This window comes from Hyaena hyaena, unplaced genomic scaffold (assembly GCF_003009895.1).
Source record: "Hyaena hyaena isolate Hyena2069 unplaced genomic scaffold, ASM300989v1 scaffold_18, whole genome shotgun sequence".
NCBI classification, from domain to species: domain Eukaryota; kingdom Metazoa; phylum Chordata; class Mammalia; order Carnivora; family Hyaenidae; genus Hyaena; species Hyaena hyaena.
Window position 1 is genome coordinate 2,929,297 of NW_024080649.1, and position 20,396 is coordinate 2,949,692.

Here is a 20,396-nt window from a genome sequence, read left to right on the forward strand (position 1 = left end):
GAGTGTGCACAAGCTGGGGAGGGCCAGAGAGAGGGAGACAGAGGATCTGAAGTGGGCTCTTCACTGACAGCACAGAGCCTGCTGGGGGACTTGAACTCCCAAACTGAGATCATTACCTCAGCCATTGTTGGACCCTTAACCGACTGAGCCACCCAGGCACCCCAAGTGAGGGGATATGTTTCAAGACCCCCAGTGGATGGCTGAAACCACAGGTAGTACTGAATGAAATATATACTTATTTATTTATAATGTTTTTTCCTATTCTTACATTCTTATATACATGTGATAAACTTTAATTTATAAATTAGGCACAGTAAGAGATTAACAATAATAATGAAAGAGAACAATTATAAAAGTATATTATGATAGGCGTGCCTGGGTGGCTCAGTCGGTTAAGCGTCCGACTTCGGCTTAGGTCATGATCTCACAGTTCATGAGTTCAAGCCCCGCATATGGCTCTGTGCTGACAGCTAGCTCAGAGCCTGGAGCCTGTTTTGGATTCTGTGTCTCCCTCTCTCTCTGACGCTTCCCTGCTCATGCTGTCTGTCTGTCTCTCAGAAATAAATTTTTTAAAAAACATTTAAAAAAGTATATTATGATAAAGGTTTTATGAATGTGGTCTCTTTCTCTCACAACATCTTATTGTACTGTATTAACCCTTTTTGTGATGATGTGCGATGATAAAAAGCCTATGTGATGAGGTGAAGTGAGGTGAATGATGTAGGCATCATGATGTAGCATTAGGCAATAATTGACCTTCTGACCATACATCAAAAGGAGGGTCATCTTCTTTGGGACCATGGTTGACTGTGGATGGTTAAAATCGTGAAAAGCAAAACAATGGATAGGGAAGACTACCATATCTCCCCTGTTGAAATATTATCCATAACAATCTCAGAGACAAAGACTTAGAAATTCCTTTGGGTTATCTTGACCCAAAAACATAAGAATCCAAGACAATCTCTTTAGAACTGATATTTTCCCTCCAGAGTTCCCCACAGACTAAATATAGAATCTTAGAAAACTTGGGCTCACTGATAAGAGAAGTATAATTATTTCTACAGTATTTTTCTGGAATCTCAGAGTTGGGTCATACATTTTGTGTTTTCAGCATATCCAAGAACATGGGCCACTTCCCTGGGTAGAATTCATCTCCAACTCCTGGAATTAGTTGATGGCTCTAACTTTGAGGGGAAAATTGTGGTAGTAGATGGTATAGCATAGAACCAAACCGTTCAGGCCACTTTCCAGATTACAGATATCTTCTTACAGTGCTCTGACATGTACAAATTACCTTCAGAAATCATTAAGTAAGAGAAATTAAGAAGTAGCTGTAAAGACAATTCTTTGAGAGAGAAATGATTCATCAATTCGATTTCTCATTGAAGCCATCAGTAATACCTGAAGAGTCAGTATTAAAATAACACTATCGTTAAGTATTCCCTGTTCCTCATCTCATGGGGGAAATGTTTTGATGTTACCAGGGCTTTTCTTGAGCATCATCTTTTGCTTTGTGGCTTTGGGTCCTTGACAGTATGGATAAAGAGTGATTGTTTTCCTACATTTTTAAGCCATCACAGAGTAACTGAGCTTTATTAAGTATATAAATGCAATGGTACATTTAAAACAGAAACAGAAACTTCCTAAAATATAATGGGTGACTCTGTAAAAACAGAGCCCCATCACTAGATAATGTCTGTAACTCTGGAAGAGCTTTTTCAGATTTCACAGTCCACCTCCCGCCTCCCATTGGAGAATCCCAGCCAGTGGAAAGGAACCTGATGGGATGTTTCCTGTTCCTCAAGTGTGTTAGGACCAGGGAACAAAATGGACACCCACAATGTTAGACCATCACTGAAGGGACTTTTATAGCTGTATATCATTATAGTTAGCTCTGCTTTCTGGATTTTACCATTGTAACAGGCAAAGCTAGATGGTGGAAGACAACAGTGGAGACCTATCCTCATGGCTGTGACTGAGAAGGATTTGCTGCTTTATGACTGTATGCCATGGACAAGGGATGCCTGGGCATCACCATGTCATAGCTACCCTCTTGTTGCTACAAGGTAAGTCTAACAACAGAAAAAATAAAATAACTCTATGTAAAGTGAATTCTATTTTCTTAGGCACTTAAAATAGCATTTAAATAGCAGATATAGTTGGTTAAGACAAAAACTTATCTTTCACAACCCTATTATTTTGCAGCTCCTAGCTCAGAATAAATGTTTTCTTTCATTAGCATTTTTTTTTAAGTTGTTGAAGCAGATTCCTAACTACTCCCTTCAAGTCTTGCTTAGTCATGAAGATAAATAGTAGGGGGTTTTTCCCCCTTTACTTTATTGACTATGACTAGAAAACCACTGGAATTGTGGCAGCCTTTTGACTGAGTGATGAAATCATTTAAACCAGAATGTGGTACTGTGGATAAACCACATAACTCAGCCAAAATATTCTTCAATTCTCTCTCTGGTATAAGAGCACATAATTTTGATGCCAGCAAATAAACATTGATTTGACCTGAAGCAACAGGATGTTTCTAGCATGCCAGATGTGGGAGCTAGAAGGGAAAAGAATAGAGATTTGTAGATTTGGGGGCCAAGATGTCTTAAGATGTAACTAGAAACTAGTATGAGACTAGAAAACATGTTTACATTCAGCGTTATTTGGGCTTAAAAAAGAATCCAGTTTTGAAGTAACTGAAAAATTATACATTAAAAAGGAACTCCACAGAAAAGTATGTGGTAATAAAAAAAAAACCGTTAAATGATGGTGCCACCTGGTATGTCCCCCAGTAAACAGTGTGGTGCGGGATCAGGGGGATGATGGGGTTCCTGCTTTGAGTAGACAAAGATTCATATGAAGAAGAATATCCTTTAAAATACAGGAAGACTTTCATGTTATATAGGATTTCCTTAATTTGTCAAGTCTCTTATATATGCCATTTTTGTAAAAATATAATTTTCACATAGCTTTGAGGAATTTCTCTGTAATTTGGAGCTGGAGCACCTTGATCACAGAATAGTGATAACAGATTTGTTGATCCTCAGAATTAGGGAGGTGTGCCCTCATTAATTCCTTGAGGACATAATGGTCCTGCAGAAAGACTGAATTTAACCATCAGTTTCACTGGTTTTGTTCTCACACACACACACTTTTTTTTAATCCCCACTAAATTACAGCCTTTTTGAGATCAAGAACTATGACTTTGTCATTGCAACACTCCCATAATGCTTTGCATATAGTGGGCCCTCAATAAATCTTAGTTAAGTTCAGTTCTATTACTTTAGTTTCTTGGTCATGGTTACATTGGGAGCCTGACAGGAATCCTATGAAAACATGTAGACCTATCTTAGTAGTTAACAACTATAGCAGTTAAATTTGTATTTCCTCAAATTTAGAGTTTATGAATATGACTATAGAGATCTCTTAAGTTTAAATTTTATGGAAGAAGCTTATACTTTAGTTATGATCATACAGTGCAAGGAGGGCAGCTTTATCCTTAGACATTTCCCTAATTGTTTGTCACTGGAGGGATGGAGCAGAAATCTGTGACATCCCATAGATGATGAGTTCAATACTAGAAAGTATAGTCCTATAAATAGATCATTTCTGGCCATTCACTTACTGGGCCTAGACCAACAAAGCACTTTGTTGCTGAAGAAGGAAATGGGCTGGTTCTGTGTATACTATCAGCGTGGCATTAAGTTGCAAATAGGGAAAAGAGATAAATAAGATTTAAGAGCTAAAATTATAAAACTCTTTTTTTTTTTTAATTTTTTTTTTAATGTTTTATTTATTTCTAGGAGAGAGAGAGAGAGACAGCGTGAGCAGGGGAGGGTCAGAGAGAGAGAGAAACAAAAACTGAAACAGGCTCCAGGCTCTGAGCTGGCAGTCAGCACAGAGCCCGACGCGGGGCTCAAACCCACGAACCGCGAGATCATGACCCGAGTGAAAGTCGGACGCTTAACCGACTAAGCCACCCAGGTGCCCCAAAACTATAAACCTCTTATGAGAAAATACAGGAGTATATCATCATGACCTTAGCTTAGGCAGAGCCTTCTTAGATAGGACACCAAAAACATAAGGAACAAGAAACAGAATAAATAAATTGGTCTTCATTAAAATTAAAAACTTTTGTGCTTCAAATGTCACCATCAAGAGAGTGAAAAGACAACCCACAGAATGGGAGAAAATATTTGCAACTTATCTGATTTGGGACTTGTATCTAGAAAATGTAAAGAATGGTTACAACTCAATAATAAAAAGGTGAATTACCCAATTAAAAATGGGGAAAGGATCTGAACAGACATTTGTCTAAAGAAAATATACAAATGGGCAATGAGCACATGAAAAGACGCTCGACATGAGGGAAATGCAAATTGAAACTACAACGAGATACCACTTCCCACCCACAAGATGGCTATAATTATAAAACAAGTGTAAACCAGGATGTGGAGAAAATGGAACCCTCATACACTGCTGATGGGAATGTAAAATGGTGCAGTCAGTGTGGAAAACAGTCTGGCAGTTCCCCACAAGGCTAAACATAGAGTCACCATATGACCTAGCAGTTTTACTCCTTGGTTGTATACCCAAAAGAAATGAAAACTTCTGTCCACTCAGAAACTTAAACAGGAATGTTCATAACAGCATTATACATAACACCCAAACAATGAAAATGATCCAAGTGTCCATCAAGCGATAAATGTGGTATATCAATACAATGAAATATTATTGATCAGTAAAAAAGAATATACTCTGCAACGTGGATGAACCTTGAAAACATGCTAAGTGAAAGTAGCCAGACACAAAAGACCACATATTTTATTTATTTAGTTTATATGAAATGGCCAAAATAGGCAAATCTATAGAAACAGGAAGTTGGTTATTCATTACCAGGGAAGGGGTGAGGATTGGGAGAAATAGGGAGTGATGGCTAATGGGTATAGGACTTCTTTTTGGGGTAATGAAAATGTGCTAAAACTTGAGGGTGGTGATGACTGCACAATTCTCAATATACTAAAAGCCATAAATTATATCTCAGTAAAGCTGTAATAATGAAAACAACCCTGCCCCCCCCAAATGTGAAGATGTGGTAGAAGAGACTAAGACCAAACCTTAATAAACTGAGTTTGAGTCCCTATTCTGCCATGTATAGTAGGTAATTGGCAGCAGGTTGCTTAACCTATCTGTGCTGCAGAATTTTAATTCCTTAAGTTTATCCTAATGAGGTAGGGTGGGTGTGAGTATTAGATGAGTTAATATTTGTAAAATGCCTGCAACAGTACCTGACACATTGTAAGTGCTCAAGTAAATATTAGCTGCTTTAATTATAATTATTATTATTAAGTGAAAATCTGTCAAAGTGAAATTCTTTTAAAATGTATCATTGATTTGATTTGGCCATTGTTAAAAGAGGAACTTAGCTCTACCGAATAGTTTTTAAAAGTAGTGAAAGTTTCATGTTAAATGTAATGAATTAAAGTGTATTATTTGTATCAACCTAGACATACAAATTGAAATTGGCCATAAATTAAATGGGTGGAGCCTATAGCTCTCTGAACATATTGTTTCTTGAGAGGTTTAATTAATTTAACAGCAGGGATTCTCCTCCTTGTTTAGGGAGTACCAGTGGATTAGGAACTAAGATGACAGGCAGATGAGAGGTTTATTTTTTCCATGTGGCCCTGTCAGCCAGGTGGAATTGGTTGAAGTCACTGCAAGATAGAACTAAGTGGGGCTTAATCATCCTCTGCCTCCCAGAGCGGGTCGAATTTGGCCACTGAGAGAAACCAAAGGCTGGAACCAGACCAGGAGGTATCCCACAGAGAAAAGCAAGGCCAGAAAGTGGTATGTTTATGTCTTTTTGGTGTGGGGGAAAGAGAGGGTTTGAGATTTATGAGTAATGAGAAAGGGCTGAATATTCACTTTCACTAATTCTACTTCGAATACTTTGGAAAGTGTCCTTATGAATAGACGAGACAAAGGAAAAAAAGATAGTAGAAACACATAGGAAAAGAAATCAAGGACATTGATTATCCACAAAAGTAGGTAGTTACTGATAAGAGTTAGTTGTGGTTCAAAAATTTAAAATACTGTTAGGGGGCGCCTGGGTGGCTCAGTCGTTTGAACGCCAGCTTCAGCTCAGTTCATGATCTTGCGGTTTGTGAGTTTGAGCCCTGCATCAGATTCTGTGCTGACAGCTCAGAGCCTGGAGCCTGCTTCGGATTCTGTGTCTCCCTCCCTCTCAGCCCCTCCCCTGTTCATGCTCTGTCTCTCTCTCACACAAAAATAAAATAAACATTAAAAAAATATATATATATACATATAAAAGGATGTTGTTAGGGTGATGTAAGTTAACATCATTTATTGGCTTGCACATTTACAGATTCCTAGAAATCAAGGTATGTGTATGTGTATGTGTGTACTTAACAGCACACTTCACACTGGGGAGGAGTTAAATAAAATATGAGAGTGATAAATGAAGAGAATTTTTGTTTAATTTTTTAAATTTTATTTTACAGGGGCGCCTGGGTGGCTTAGTCGGTTAAGCGTCCGACTTTCGCTTAGGTCATGATCTCGCGGTTCGTGGGTTCGAGCCCCGCGTCAGGCTCTGTGCTGACTGCCAGCTCAGAGCCTGGAGCCTGTTTCAGTCTGTGACTCCCTATCTCTCTGACCCTCCCCTGCTCACGCTCGCTCTCTCTCTCTCTCTCTCCTAGAAATAAATAAAAATAAATAAATAAATAAATAAATAAATTTTATTTTACATATTCCTAGAGATTAAGGCCAGAAACATGACACAGATAGAAAAACACAATGGTTTTAAAGGGGCTGTGGATTTTGGAGAATGTGCATTTTGATCTTTTTCCTATGAACTTTGATCTTTGACTGCAAGAGAAAAAGATGCAAAGAAAGTGTGGCTACTTTAAGTGTGGAAAATTGAAGTGGTGTTGTGCTTATGGGACTTAGGGGACAAAAGCTGCTAAAATGCCTTTGCATGAGCTCATCTGGCCCCCCCACTAAAAGGGGCCTTTGGGCAGTATGTTCTAGCCAACTGCTGCTCAGCAAGAGTCCCGCAGCTGGTTTGAGTTAGATTTCCTCTGCCAAATATTTTATAATCAAAACCTGTCGGAAAATTTCTCCTCGACTTTATATTTTTTAATGTCTGTCACGGGATTAACAATCAAACTGAATGTGCTAGAATCCACCCTGTCACTTTCCCCATGCTCTGTCTTACTTGGATCATATGTGGAGTAATTTTTAAACCTACTTAACTCTTGCTGAGATAACTCATGTTTAATTGGCGTGTTGCTTCAATAGGAATCAGCTCAGGGAGGCAGCTCTCTAAGCATGTTTTTGTGGACCTCTGGGGATCCCCTCTTCAGGGGGTCTGTGAATTGAAAACTATTTTCATAGTAATACTAAGATATTATTTGCTTTTTTCCCTGTTGACATTTGTACTGAGAGTTGGTAAAATTACTGGTACCTTAGCATGAATCAAGGCAGTTGGCACCAAACTGTGTAGACTTGTGGGGGGAGTTGGGGAATGCCAGTTAAACCACAAAATGTCTTTGTTGGACTAATAAACAAATTATTAGTTTATTTAATCTTAACCCTTGAGTACTTTTATTTTTAATATTCTGTAAGATGAGGTGGGAAGTACTCACAAAAGCACTTCTGCTACATACTGTAGGGTGATAGTTGTCTCAAAGAAGAACAAGTATGTGGTTGAGTTGCTACTGGAAGTAGTTGTGTTTTTTCATGGACTATTTTTTACTTGAAAAAACAACTTGTGGAGAGATGGTGGAGTAGGAGTACCCACCCTAAGCTTACCTCATCCCACAGATACAACTAGATAACACTCACATCAATGTAGATAACACAGAAAATGACCCAAAGGCTGGTAGAACAAACCCCACATGTAAAGGTAGAGGAGAAGCTACAATGAAGAGGGTAGAAAGGGCAGAGACATGGTGGGGAGCTAAAAGGGTCCTGGCTGTCTGTTGTAGAGAGGGAGCCACAGGCGCAGAGAAGGGCAAGAAACAGACGATCACATCAGGGAGCCTGCACAGGGAAGGCAGATCCCAAGAACATTTGACTTTGAAACTGAGGGGCTAAATTTCATGAGTTCTTATAACATGTGGGACTTAAAGTCTGGAACTTTGAAAATCAGTGGACTTGGCAGGGGAAGGGCAGAGAGAGGGAGAGAGAGAATCCCAAGCAGGCTCCACACTGGCATGGAGCCCAGTGTGGGGCTCCAACTCACAAACTGCGAGATCATGACCTGAGCCGAAACCAAGAGTCGGACACTTAATCGACGGAGCCACCCAGGCACCTGGATTGTTTTCTTAATTTCCTATTTAGATTGTTTGCTGGTAGTGTATATAATCAAGACATTAATTTTTATATCTTGATCTACATTCTTGTTCAACTTGTTTATTAGTTTAATAGAGTTTTAGTGGATTCCTTAGGACTTTCTATGTATAATATTATATCATCTTCAAATAAGAGGTAGTTGGACTACTTTCTTTCTATTCTTGGTGACTTTTATTTCATTTCCTTGCCTCGTTGCTCTGGCTAAAATATCCAGTAAATGTTGGATAGAAGTGACAAAAACAGACATCTTTGTCTAGATTCCCAATCTTAATGGGAAAGCATTCAGTCTTTTACCATTAAGTATGATGTTAGCTATGGGTTTTTCATAGATGCCCTTTATCAGGTTGAAGAACTTCTCTTCTCTTCCATGTTTTGGGGGTATTTTCTTCATGGAAAGGCTTGGGATTTGTCAAATGCTTTTTCCATGTCTATATTTTACCATATTGATTTTCAGGTGTTAAACCAACCTTGCACCTCTAGGATAGATCTTATTTGGTCATGCTAGATTGAATTTGCTAGTATTTTATTTTTTTTATTTTATTTTTAATATTTTATTTTTTTTATTTCTAGGAGAGAGGAAGACAGCGTGAGCAGGGGAGGGTCAGAGAGAGAGGGAGATACAGACTCTGAAATAGGCTCCAGGCTCTGAGCTGGCAGTCAGCTCAGAGCCCGACGCGGGGCTCGAACCCACGAACCGAGAGATCATGACCTAAGCGAAAGTCGGACACTTAACCGACTAAGCCACCCAGGCACCCCGAATTTGCTAGTATTTTAATGAGGATTTTTGTGTGGTATGGGGAGTATCACTGACTTCATAGAATGAGTTGGGAGGTGTTCCTTCCTCTTTTTTTTTTTTTTTTTAAGAGCTTTTAAAGAATTGGCCTTAATTTTTTTTAATGTTTGGTAGAATTCACCAGCAATGCCAGCTGGGCTTCAGATTTTCTTTGTGGGAAGTTTCTCACTGTTGGTTGAAGGGATTTTTAAAATATATTTTGTTAACACTCAGTAGTTTCTTAGACCATATTCTGCTCTTTCCCTTGTATATAAAAATAGTTTTTAGTTCATGAATGTTATATTTCTTTGTCCTTGAAACTCTGTTCTTAAGAAATCTCATTGGGGGTGCCTGGGTGGCTCAGTTGGTTGAGAGTCTGACTTCAGCTCAGGTCAGGATCTCACCATTTGTGGGTTTGAGCCCCGCGTCGGGCCCTGTGCTGACAGCTCAGAGCCTGGGGCTTGCTTTGGATTCTGTGTCTCCCTCTCTCTCTGCTCCTCCCCGCTTGCACTCTTTCTCTCAAAAATAAACATTAAAAAAAAAAAAAATCTCATGGGGCAGAGTATATACAGTGTATGATAGAAACCCTAAGGTTTTTGCTAATTGTTTCTCAGTATTTTCTCTTCTGTACTTTGTTTCATTGCTGTCTCATACTTGATTTGAACCTTCTCCCCAAAACATTAGTTCAATCTTTCATTTTGTTACATCTAAAAGTATTTCAAGAGCATCACTACCTAGCCTCCCATAAATGAGTTTGAACTGACTTTTTAAAGCAAAAAAAAAATGGGGGCTGCTAGGTTCCTCAGTCAGTTAAGCATCCAACTTCAGCTCAGGTCATGATCTTGTGGTTGTTGAGTTCAAGCCCCACATTGTTATCAGTACAGAGCCTACTTCGGATCCTCTGTCTCCCCTCTCTCTGCCCCTTCCCTGCTCACGCATTCTCTCTCTTAAAAATAAATAAACATTAAAAACAAACAATAAAAGGATGCCTGGGTGGCTCAATCAGTTAAGTGTCCAACTTCAGCTCGGGTCATGATCTCATGGTTCATGGGTTCAAGCCTCACATCAGGCTCTGTGCTAATAGCTCAGAGCCTGGAACCTTCTTCAGATTATGTATCTCCCTCTCTGTCTCCTTCCCTCCCTTGCTTGTGCTCTCTCTCTCTCTCTTTCAAAAGTAAATAAGTAAACATTTAAAAAAAATAATAAAAATAAAATCAAGCAAAAAAAAAAGTAAAAAGATGGCACATAATTTTTTGTTTTTTTAATATAAAAGAACCAGTATCACATTTCAAGTGAATCAGGGTCAAGAGTTATAGCCAATTAGCTCCAAAATTTAGAAAATTAGTTTTCACTGGCTGTTTACTTCAGAGACAGAAATTAATTATGTCTCATTCTTATCATAATGTGCATGGCCTAAAAATATATGCTCTCAGAACAGACTGGAGTTGCGAAGTCCCCAGACACAACATTTACCAGAAATAATGGTCCCTGCTCCAGTTAACCAGGAGTTAGATGAAGTAGTGTTCCTGCAATCATTTTGTTGAAACCCTGAGATGCACAGTAGCTGATATGACTTATTGGCTTCAACTCATCATTCTACATTCTGTTTCTAAGAGTTGTACCACTTTAGATACCAAATGTAAGTAGAGTCAGGTGGAATTTGACTTTTTGTGACTCGCTTATTTCACTTAGTATAATTTCTAAAAGGCTTGTTCGTGTTGTAGTATATGATAGGATTTCCTTCTTAAGGCTGAATAATAATCTATTGTATGTAAATGCTACATTTTTCTTTAGTCATTCATCTGTTGGTAGATATTCAAGTTTCTTCCACTTCTTGGCTATTGTGGATAATGTTGCAATGAACATAGATATAAATGATCTCAGGAATCTGCTTTCACTTCTTTTGGATATATACTAAGAAGTGAATCTTTTGCTCATTTTTTAACTGGGGTTTTTGTTTTCTTATTGTTGAAATTTAAAAGTTCTTTGTTGTGGATATCAGTCCTTTATCAGATATGTACTTTTCATATATTTTTTCCTACTCTTAGCTTGTCTTTTCATCCTTTTAACAGTATCTTTCAAAAAGCAGTAGTTTTTATGAAGTTAAACTTAACACTTTTTTTCTAAAAAAATAAAAAAAATTTTAAATTAAAAAAGCATATTTTTCTTTCATGGATCATGCTTTTGGTGTTGTGTCTTTTAAAAAAAAATTTAATGATTATTCATGTTTGAGAGAGAAACCGCGTGTGCACTGTGCACATGAATGTGCACACCAGTGGGGGAGGGGCAGACACAGAATCTGAAGCAGGCTCCAGGCTCTGAGCTGTCAGCACAGAGCCCAGTGTGGGGCTCAGACTCATGAACCCTGAGATCATGACCTGAGAGCTGAAGTCCGTCACTCAACGACTGAGCCACCCAGGTGTCCCTGGTGTCATATCTTTTTAGATCACCTAGATTTTCTCTTACGATGTCTTCTGGAAGTTTTATGCTTTTGCATTTCACATTTACATCTAAGATCCATTTTTAATTAATATTTGTGAAAAGTGTAAGGTCTTCCAAAACAGAAAGCACCAGGCCTACATGGGTTCATTGGTGAATTCTATCAAACATTTAAGAAAGAAATTCTGAGGCTCCTGGGTGTCTCAATCAGTTGAGTGTCTGACTTCAGCTCAGGTCATGATCTTGCAGTTTGGGAGTTCGAGCTCCACATCAGGCTCACTGCTATCAACCTGTCAGCGCAGAGCCTGCTTCAGATCCTTTGTCCCTCTCTCCCTGCCCCTCCCCCACTTACGCTCTCCCCCCAAATAAATAAACATTGAAAAAAATTAAAAGAAAGAAAGAAATTCCCTACAATCCCTTTCAGAGTATAGAAGCAGAGGGGTACTTCCTAACCCATTCTGTGAGGCTCACATTTCTCTAATACCAACACCAGACAAAGACATTATAAGAAAACTGTAGACCAGTATCTCTCATGAACATAAATGCAAAAATCTTCAACAAATTATTAGCAAATTGACTTCCAAAAAGTATAAAAAGAATTACACACCATGACCAAGTGGGATTTATCCCACGTATGCAAGGCTGATTCATTATTTGAAAATCAGTTGATGTCATCCATCATATAAAAAGCTAAACAAGAAAAATCATATGAATCTATCAAGTGATGCAAAAAAGGCATTTGACAACATCCAACACCCACTCATGGTAAACAAAGTAAACTAGGAATAGAGGGGAATATTCTCAACTTGATAAGACTATCTACAAAAAGTCTATTGCTAAGATCACACTTAATGGTAAGAAAAAGGAAGTTTTCCCACTAAGATCAGGAACAAGGCAAGGATGTCCTGTCCCCTCTTCCCACTCCTTTTCAACATTATACCAGCAATCCTTGCTAATACAATTAAGTTAAGAAGAAAAGGTAAAAGATATACAGATAAGTGCTTGCAAGGAAGAGGGGTGGATGAATAGGCATAGCAGAGAGGACTTTTAGGGCATTGAAGATACTCCACATATTATAATGATGGATATATGTCATTACACATTTGTACAAACCTATAGAATGTACAACATCAAAAAGTCACCCTGAATGTAAACTGTGGACTTTGGATAATTATGATGCGTTAGTATAGGTTCATTCTTGGTTTAAAAAAAAATTACCATCGAGTGAGTGATGGTAATAGGGGAGGCTGTGCAAGTCTGGGGGCCTAACACTTCCTAATCAGAACAGAATCCATTCTTTTTATATGTATAGGCTTTTGAGAGCATAAAAAAGCCAGTGGAAAATTGGTCCCTAGCCCATCCAGCCCAGTGTTCTGCCTGTGACACTCGGGGTCATTTTGTGGGAAAACAGAATGATACATACTTCAAAGACGAGTATTGTTTTGAAATGTACTTTTCCAAAACTGCTGATGGCTTTTATAATTTTTTGCTCATCTTTCAGGATAGATTGCTGACATTTTCCTGTAACAATGCATTAATTACTTTTTAATCTTTGCCCTTTTTGTGGTCCTAGGTTGGTTCATTCTGGCTCCGGATGTCGATCACCCTCACTTGGATCTGACCTTACATTTGCTACTAGGACGGGCTCACGGCAGGGCATTGAGATGCATCTCTTCAGGGTGGAGACACATCGGGATCTGTCAACCTGGACCCGGATACTTGTTCAGGGTTGTCATGCTGCTGCTGAACTAATTAAGGAAGTCTCTCTAGGTATAGATCTTGACATATCACTTCTTGCAGTAGTTAAATGGAACTGTTATACTTCATTTTAAAGTAAAAACTATTAACATAGGTCCCAGACTTAAAAATATTCTAAAATATGGCAACTTAAAATTATCGTGATAGAAAGAAACCTGGCTTTTCTGTTTCAGTAGTAAACTTTTCCTAACACCCTATGTACAACACAGCAGTTTTGCTGTTCCTCATATTAACTGTACGTGATAGTATAAAGACTCATTTACAAAGTACCGGATGCACTAACCCTCTATTTCAGAAGATTTGGAGTCTAAGATATGGATACACACCCTTAAAATATAAGCATCTGGCGAGGCTTATGGCTGTAGAAAAAACGAGGAATTTTGAGTAGGATTTTGTCTTTGAAAGTTTGAAAATGTGTGCCCAGTACTTACTGAAATAAGCTTCTAAAGGAAAGAAGCCTGGTGGTGACTTTACATTGTTGAAACGCCCTCTTGTGGCTAGTCTCTATGGTTTCTTTTTTTATGTTTATTTTTGAGAGAGAAAGAGAGAAAGCGGGAGAGGGGCATAGAGAGGAAGACAGAGGATCCAAAGCGGGTTCTGCAGTGATAGCAGAGACCCCAATGCGGGGATCAAATTTATGAACCTGAGATCATGACCTAAGCCAAAGTTGAATACTTGACTGCCTGAGCCACCCAGGCACCCTCATGATTTATTTGTTTTTATTTGTGTGTATGTACATATAGATATAGATATAGATATTTCCAGATTGCTTTCCATTTTAACAAGAACAAAGAATAGTCAAAATGAAGACATGGGATTTCTAATAGGGTTTGAATTACTTTGATTATCTTGATTGCAAAGTCAGTTTACTTGAGTTTGTTCCTCTTTTCTGTGTATTTTATTTTATAAACATAGCTTTATAGAATTTTATAGAAAGAGAAAATATTTAAAGAGCAGAATGTCTTGTGATATTTATCTTTCTTTCCTTTGCTTTTGGAAAGTGAGGGATCTCCATAGCTTTAGAATTGCATAGGCAGCATTTCTGTGGGTCATCTTCTAACACTGGCACAGGGACAGTTTTTTAAGTGTGATCAAAATGACCTAATTTTTCAACTATTTAGGACCTGCTCAATATTTTCCTCACAACCACAATGATGATTCAAGCAACGACTAGTAAGACCCCACCTTGGATTTTGACCAAAGCTACCATATCTACACTTTCTCACTTGTCTTTCTCCTGCCCATTTTCTCTCTGGAGTGGTTGGTCACCACATTAAGGGTTGTAGGGCTCTTGTTTTTGTCGTGGGCACAGAATGTGCTTTCTGGGTTGTGTCCTCAGTGTGAAGGTCTACAATGCCTTGTGTTCCTTTGGGGAGCCCAGGAACACTCGTTAGGCCCCTGACTGGCATCTGGGATCACCATATCTTCTTCAAGGATCCAGAGAGATATGTTTCCCAAAACAAAGAATGCAACTTGGATTTTTAACATTTTTTTACTTTCATGTTGTTTGGTGTCTGACAGCTAAACTTCTGGCAGGAAATAAAAATCTGTCCAGTCCCTGGCTCACAGTTGTTTAAATACAGGTGACTTAAGGAGAGAGAGAATAAGGACTAGTTGGGTCCTTAGAATTTAAAATAGACAAAAGAGACATTTTTTGGTAATCTTGAACTTTTTTATTCTCATTCACAACTGTATTTTAATATTACCTTGGTAATACTTTCATTTCCACAATTCAGGTCAACTGATGTACTTGTTAATTACTTACTCTGTATTTAGAGCTCTGTCAGATATATTAAATTGACTGAAGGTAAACTGCTTTGGTCAGAGCCAGAATTCTTTCACATGTGTTTATGTGTGTGTGCATGCACACACCTAATCTGTTATGTCTTAATATGTGTATGCTTACTAGCACATCCACGTTCACGTAGATACACACACACATACATAAGCCAGCATGTCCTTCAGATGCACGTTACCCCTTTATGTTAAATTGTTGGGAGATTCAAAAAGGTTTATTTAAAATTATAATTATGGCACATTGTATATATTCAGATATCTGTGGCCTAAAAAAAGTCAGGAAGTTGACAAGAAGAAATCATTAAAGTTCTGTTTCTTTGTCCCATGTGTTTTCATTATGTTTTATTTATTTATTTATTTATTTATTTATTTATTATATAGTTTACTCATTTAGAAAAATTGCAGGGACTACCTTCGAGATTTTACTACTGAATGCAATACATGAACTTCATAATGTTCATTTAGTTTTAAACCTTTATTAGATTACAGTAGATTACAGCAATCCTGATACACAAGGAATTTTTTCCTTCTAGCAAATGTGAACTTCAGGATCACTAGGCAGAGCACGCAGTTAATTCCCTCGGGTACATAAAGCTTTATCATTTGCCATCTGTCACAGGAATTCAAAATATGAAAATACATATATGTGTGTAAGTGTTTGAACTTTCACAAGTATTCTTTTAAAGGCTAATTTCATCATACCAATTACCTAAGCTATTAAAATTTTTAAATCAAATAAGAACTACTGCTAAGAAGTAGCAGATATAGGAAGAGTTGCATTAGCAAATATGTAGAAAATCTGCAAGAGGTGAAGAAAAATGAGCATTAAAAATGTTTTATTTATTTTAAATAGAGAGCAGACAGAGAGAACAGACAGAGGGGAACAGAGGATCTGAAGCAGGCTCCATGCTGACAGCAAAAAGCCTGATGTGGGGCTCAGACTCATGAACTGTGAAATCATGACCTGAGCCAAAGTCGGACCCTCACCCAACTGAGCCACCCAGGTGCCCTAGAAAAATGAGCATTTTAAAGCATCTATATTGAGGGGCGCCTGGGTGGCTCAGTCAGTTAAGCATCCGACTTCGCCTCAGGTCATGATCTCACGGTTCGTGGGTTCGAGCCCCGTGTCGGGCTCTGTGCTGACTGCCAGCTCAGAGCCTGGAGCCTGTTTCAGTCTGTGACTCCCTCTCTCTCTGACCCTCCCCTGCTCATGCTGTCTCTCTCTCTCAGAAATAAACAAACAAACATTCTATATTGTTAGGATATATGACAAAAGAGTTTACTTTAACCATGTTCTCAGTTTTGTAAAATCTTCTTGAATCCCTTTTTATTCATCTGGGTAAATATTGATTGAGTGTATACTCTGCTTTTACTGGCTATACTAAAATAGATATGGTAGCATAGCCCCTGCCTTTGAAGTAGGAAGGACAGAAGCAGAAAGAATAATGAGTACCTATCAGGGTTGTTAGAAGTCATGTGTAGAATGCATGTTTCCTGTCACCCTAACACACACCCTTCTAAGGCAAGTTCTCTTACCTCCATTTTTAAGATGAAGGAACTGGAGGAGTGCATGGGTGGCTCAGGTGATTAAGTGGTTAAGCATCTGACTCTTGATTTCAGCTCAGGTCATGATCTCACAGTTCGTGGGTTCGAGCCCCACATCAGGCTCTGTGCTGACAGTGTGGAGCCTGCTGTCTCCCTCTCTTTTTGTCCCTTCCCTACTTGTGCACACGCTCTCTCTTTCAAAATAAACTTAAAAGATGAAGAACTGGGGTCTTTTCTGACTCCGAAACCAGTACCTTAAGCTCCTGAATTTACCCCTCTAAATGACTCATTCTTTTTTTTTTTTTTTAATTTTTTTAATGTTTTATTTATTTTTAGGAGAGAGAGAAAAACAGCGTGAGCAGGGGAGAGTCAGAGAGAGAGGGAGTCACAGGCTGAAGCAGGCTCCAGGCTCTGAGCTGGCAGTCAGCACAGAGCCCGACGCGGGGCTCGAACCCACGAACTGCGAGATCATGACCTAAGCGAAAGTCGGACGCTTAACCGACTAAGCCACCCAGGCGCCCCTCTAAATGACTCATTCTTATGCCCAGATTAAACTCTTGAGGGACATATACAGTAGCAGTTTCTCTTAATTCATTACATCAACAAATATTTACTGTTTTATTAATTACAAAGTGCTTAATGAGAGAAATAAAAATAAGACCTACTTCATGCCTTTGACCAAATAGCTGTAAGAAAGGAACATAGGGGCACCTGGTTGGCTCAGTCTGTGGATCAGGCAACTCTTGATCTTGGAGTTGTGAGTTCAAGCCCCACATTGGGTGTGAGATTACTTAAAAAGAAAATCTTTAAAAAAGAGAGAGACAAAGAGGAAGGGAAGGTGTCAAGTGATGGTATTTCTTCCAATAATAAGAGAAACCTGAACTTTTAAAAAAGTTGATGGGAGAGATGAGTTTAAAGGGAAATGTTGAAAATGCAAGAGGAAGAAGGAATAATCAGCCTTGGACAGTTTCTGAGAAGGTGGGAATGTATGGGATCCAAAGCACAGATGGAGGGATTGGCCTTGTCCCTGGCAGAGGGACAGACAGATGGGTGAGAAGAGAGGATGGGTGGGTGTGTACATCCACATCCTAGCTATTGAGGAGGACATCACCTTTTATACCTAACATCCCTGGCTTTTACTCCATATCTAACTCCAAGTGCAGTCATAGGCTACTTTTATGTTTGACTTTTAAAGTTATATCATACTCACATAACGAGAAAAATGGTAATTTTTATTTTTTTACCTAGGGAGCCATCAGTTAACCTCATCACCACAATCATCACTTTAAAGAATTTTACAGGGGCGCCTGGGTGGCTCAGTCAGTTAAGTGTCCGACTCCAGCTCAGGTCATGATCTCATAATTCATGGGTTCAAGCCCTGCGTCAGGTTCTGTGCTGACAGCTCAGAGCCTGGAGCCTGTTTCAGATTCTGTGTCTCCCTCTCTTGCTGCCCCTCCCCCACTCATGCTCTGTCTCTCTCTCTGTCTCAAAAATAAACTATAAATTTTTTTAAATAAATAATTTTACAATATGGTATTAACCGAGAAGCTGGAAGAAACATTCAAATTTTAGTTTGAGGATTTTCTGTGAAGTCTAGGACTGAAAATAATGGATTATTATTGGCCTTCTCATCCCAATTCCAGTGTCTTATATTTACTTATTTAAATAAGGTTAGCCTAATCATCAGGAATTGAATGAAAAAACTATTAATGCTCTAGATCTATGCACAGTGGAATAGCCTGGAGAGTGTTTTGTTTTTGTTTTTCTAAGTATATTTATTTATTTTGAGAGAGAGAGAACATGCACAAATGGGATGGGGCAGAGAGAGAGGGTGAGAGAGAATCTCAAGCAGGTTCCATGCTGTCAGCACGAGCCCAAAGTAGGGCCCGATCTCAAGAACCCAGGAGATCATGATCCGAGCCAAAATCAAGAATCAGATGCTTAACTCACTGAGCCTCCCAAGCTCCCCCAGGAGAGTTTTTAAATAATGCTGATGCCCAAGTTCTACTTCCAGAGATTATTTTTCTTAGTTTATTTGTTTTGAGAGAGAAAGAGAGAGAGAGAGCAGAGGAGGGGCAGAGAGAGAGGGAGAAAGAGAATCCCAAGCAGGCTGTGCCCTGTTAGTGCAGAGTCTGACTCAGGACTTGAACTGACAAACTGCTATGTTAATTCCCAGGTCTCAGAGGGCCTCACACTGGCAGCCCCTGTACTAATATAATAACAAAACTGCGCCCAGGTGTTAGTGGAACAGAAACTTTACCAGTCTTGAGAGAAGACATTTATTTGCCAGTCTTGATGATTAAAGTGTTTTTTTTTTTGTCCTATGAATTCAGATCAACACTTTGAATTTTATCTTTAATAGGACTAACAGTATGACTTTTGCTAACTATAGCCTTTGCCTTTGATGATAAACACTATCTTCATCCTCTTCCCAAATACCAACCAAGCCATGTTACTGCCCCTGAAAGGCATCTCTGCCTTTTCTTCCTTTGATTGTTCCTTCTTGCTCACTTGAAACTCTCCCATACTTCACTGCCTATCCAGTTTGACCTATTCTTTAGGGCCTGTCTGAAGTGCCATCTCCTCTAGGAAACCTTTCCTTGACTTTGGCCTTATTGACTCTAGTATTAGTTGTGTTCTGTATGTTCTACCTAATGCAGTTAGGGATTTCATGTTTATGCCTATTCATTTATGAAGTCCTTGAGAGCAGGGACCATGCCTATTACTTCCCCGGTACCACACACGGCCCACTTCCAGCACAGGTGTTTAATCGATGCTCTCATCGATTTGAACAGAATCAAATCAGATGCCATGGGGAGTTATGGCAATCTCTTTCTCCTCTCAGTCAAGTTTTGATCCAAGCAACCAAAACAAAATTTACTTGAGAGAGTTCCAAGTAGGTTAGATATTGCACATTCTCAAGAAAAGATTCTTTCTTCTTTTTTTCCAATCAGAAGAATTCTTTTCCACTTGATAACTGAAGTAGTAACTTTATTAATGCTGACCTTTGCTTGTCTTCAACAGGCTGCACGTTAAATGGCCAGGAGGTAAGACTCACTGTCCACTATGAAAATGGGTTCACTATCTCCAAGGAAAATGGAGGTTCCAGCAGCATTTTGTACCGCTACCCCTTTGAAAGGCTGAAAATGTCTGCTGATGATGGCATCAGAAATCTTTATCTGGATTTTGGTGGCCCTGAGGGAGAACTGGTAAGAGTGTTGCTGAAAACCATGTTTACTCTAATAGATATCCTTTTGCTTTCTCATTGCTTCTTACCTTTTGTATAGAAAATTATGGACTGATAGTCCATTTGGAAACAGAAAATTATTCTTCAAGATATGTTGGGTTTGGGGGGTTTGTGTGCGTTGAGTTTGGGGGTTTATATATGTATATGTGTATGTTTTCTCTTCCCCACATTCGGGAATCATTCCCTGTTTTAAATTTTTTTTTAATTATTATTATTATTTTAATGTTTATTTTTGAGACAGAGACAGAGTGCAAGTGGAGGAGGGGGAGGGACAGAGAGAGAGAGACACACACACAGAATCCAAAGCAGTCTCTAGGCTCTGAGAGCTGTCAGGAGAGAGCCTGACACAGGGCTCAAACTCACAGACTATGAAATCATGACCTGAGCTAAAGTCAGACGCTCAACTGACTGAGCCACTCAGATGCCCCTTTTTAATTTTTTTTAAATGTTTGTTTATTTTTG

General features: G+C 38.9%; 1 protein-coding gene across 1 annotated transcript in view; it reads left to right on the forward strand.

The window, feature by feature from the left end:
* Window positions 1-20,396, forward strand: part of SNTB2 (syntrophin beta 2) — a 99,115-nt gene that overhangs the window by 75,954 nt on the left and 2,765 nt on the right. Inside the window, exons 4-6 of the mRNA XM_039221365.1 lie at window positions 1,924-2,066; window positions 13,161-13,357; window positions 19,712-19,896. Of these exons, the coding sequence (XP_039077296.1) occupies window positions 1,924-2,066; window positions 13,161-13,357; window positions 19,712-19,896 (525 nt within the window). The remainder of the gene's footprint in view (window positions 1-1,923; window positions 2,067-13,160; window positions 13,358-19,711; window positions 19,897-20,396) is intronic.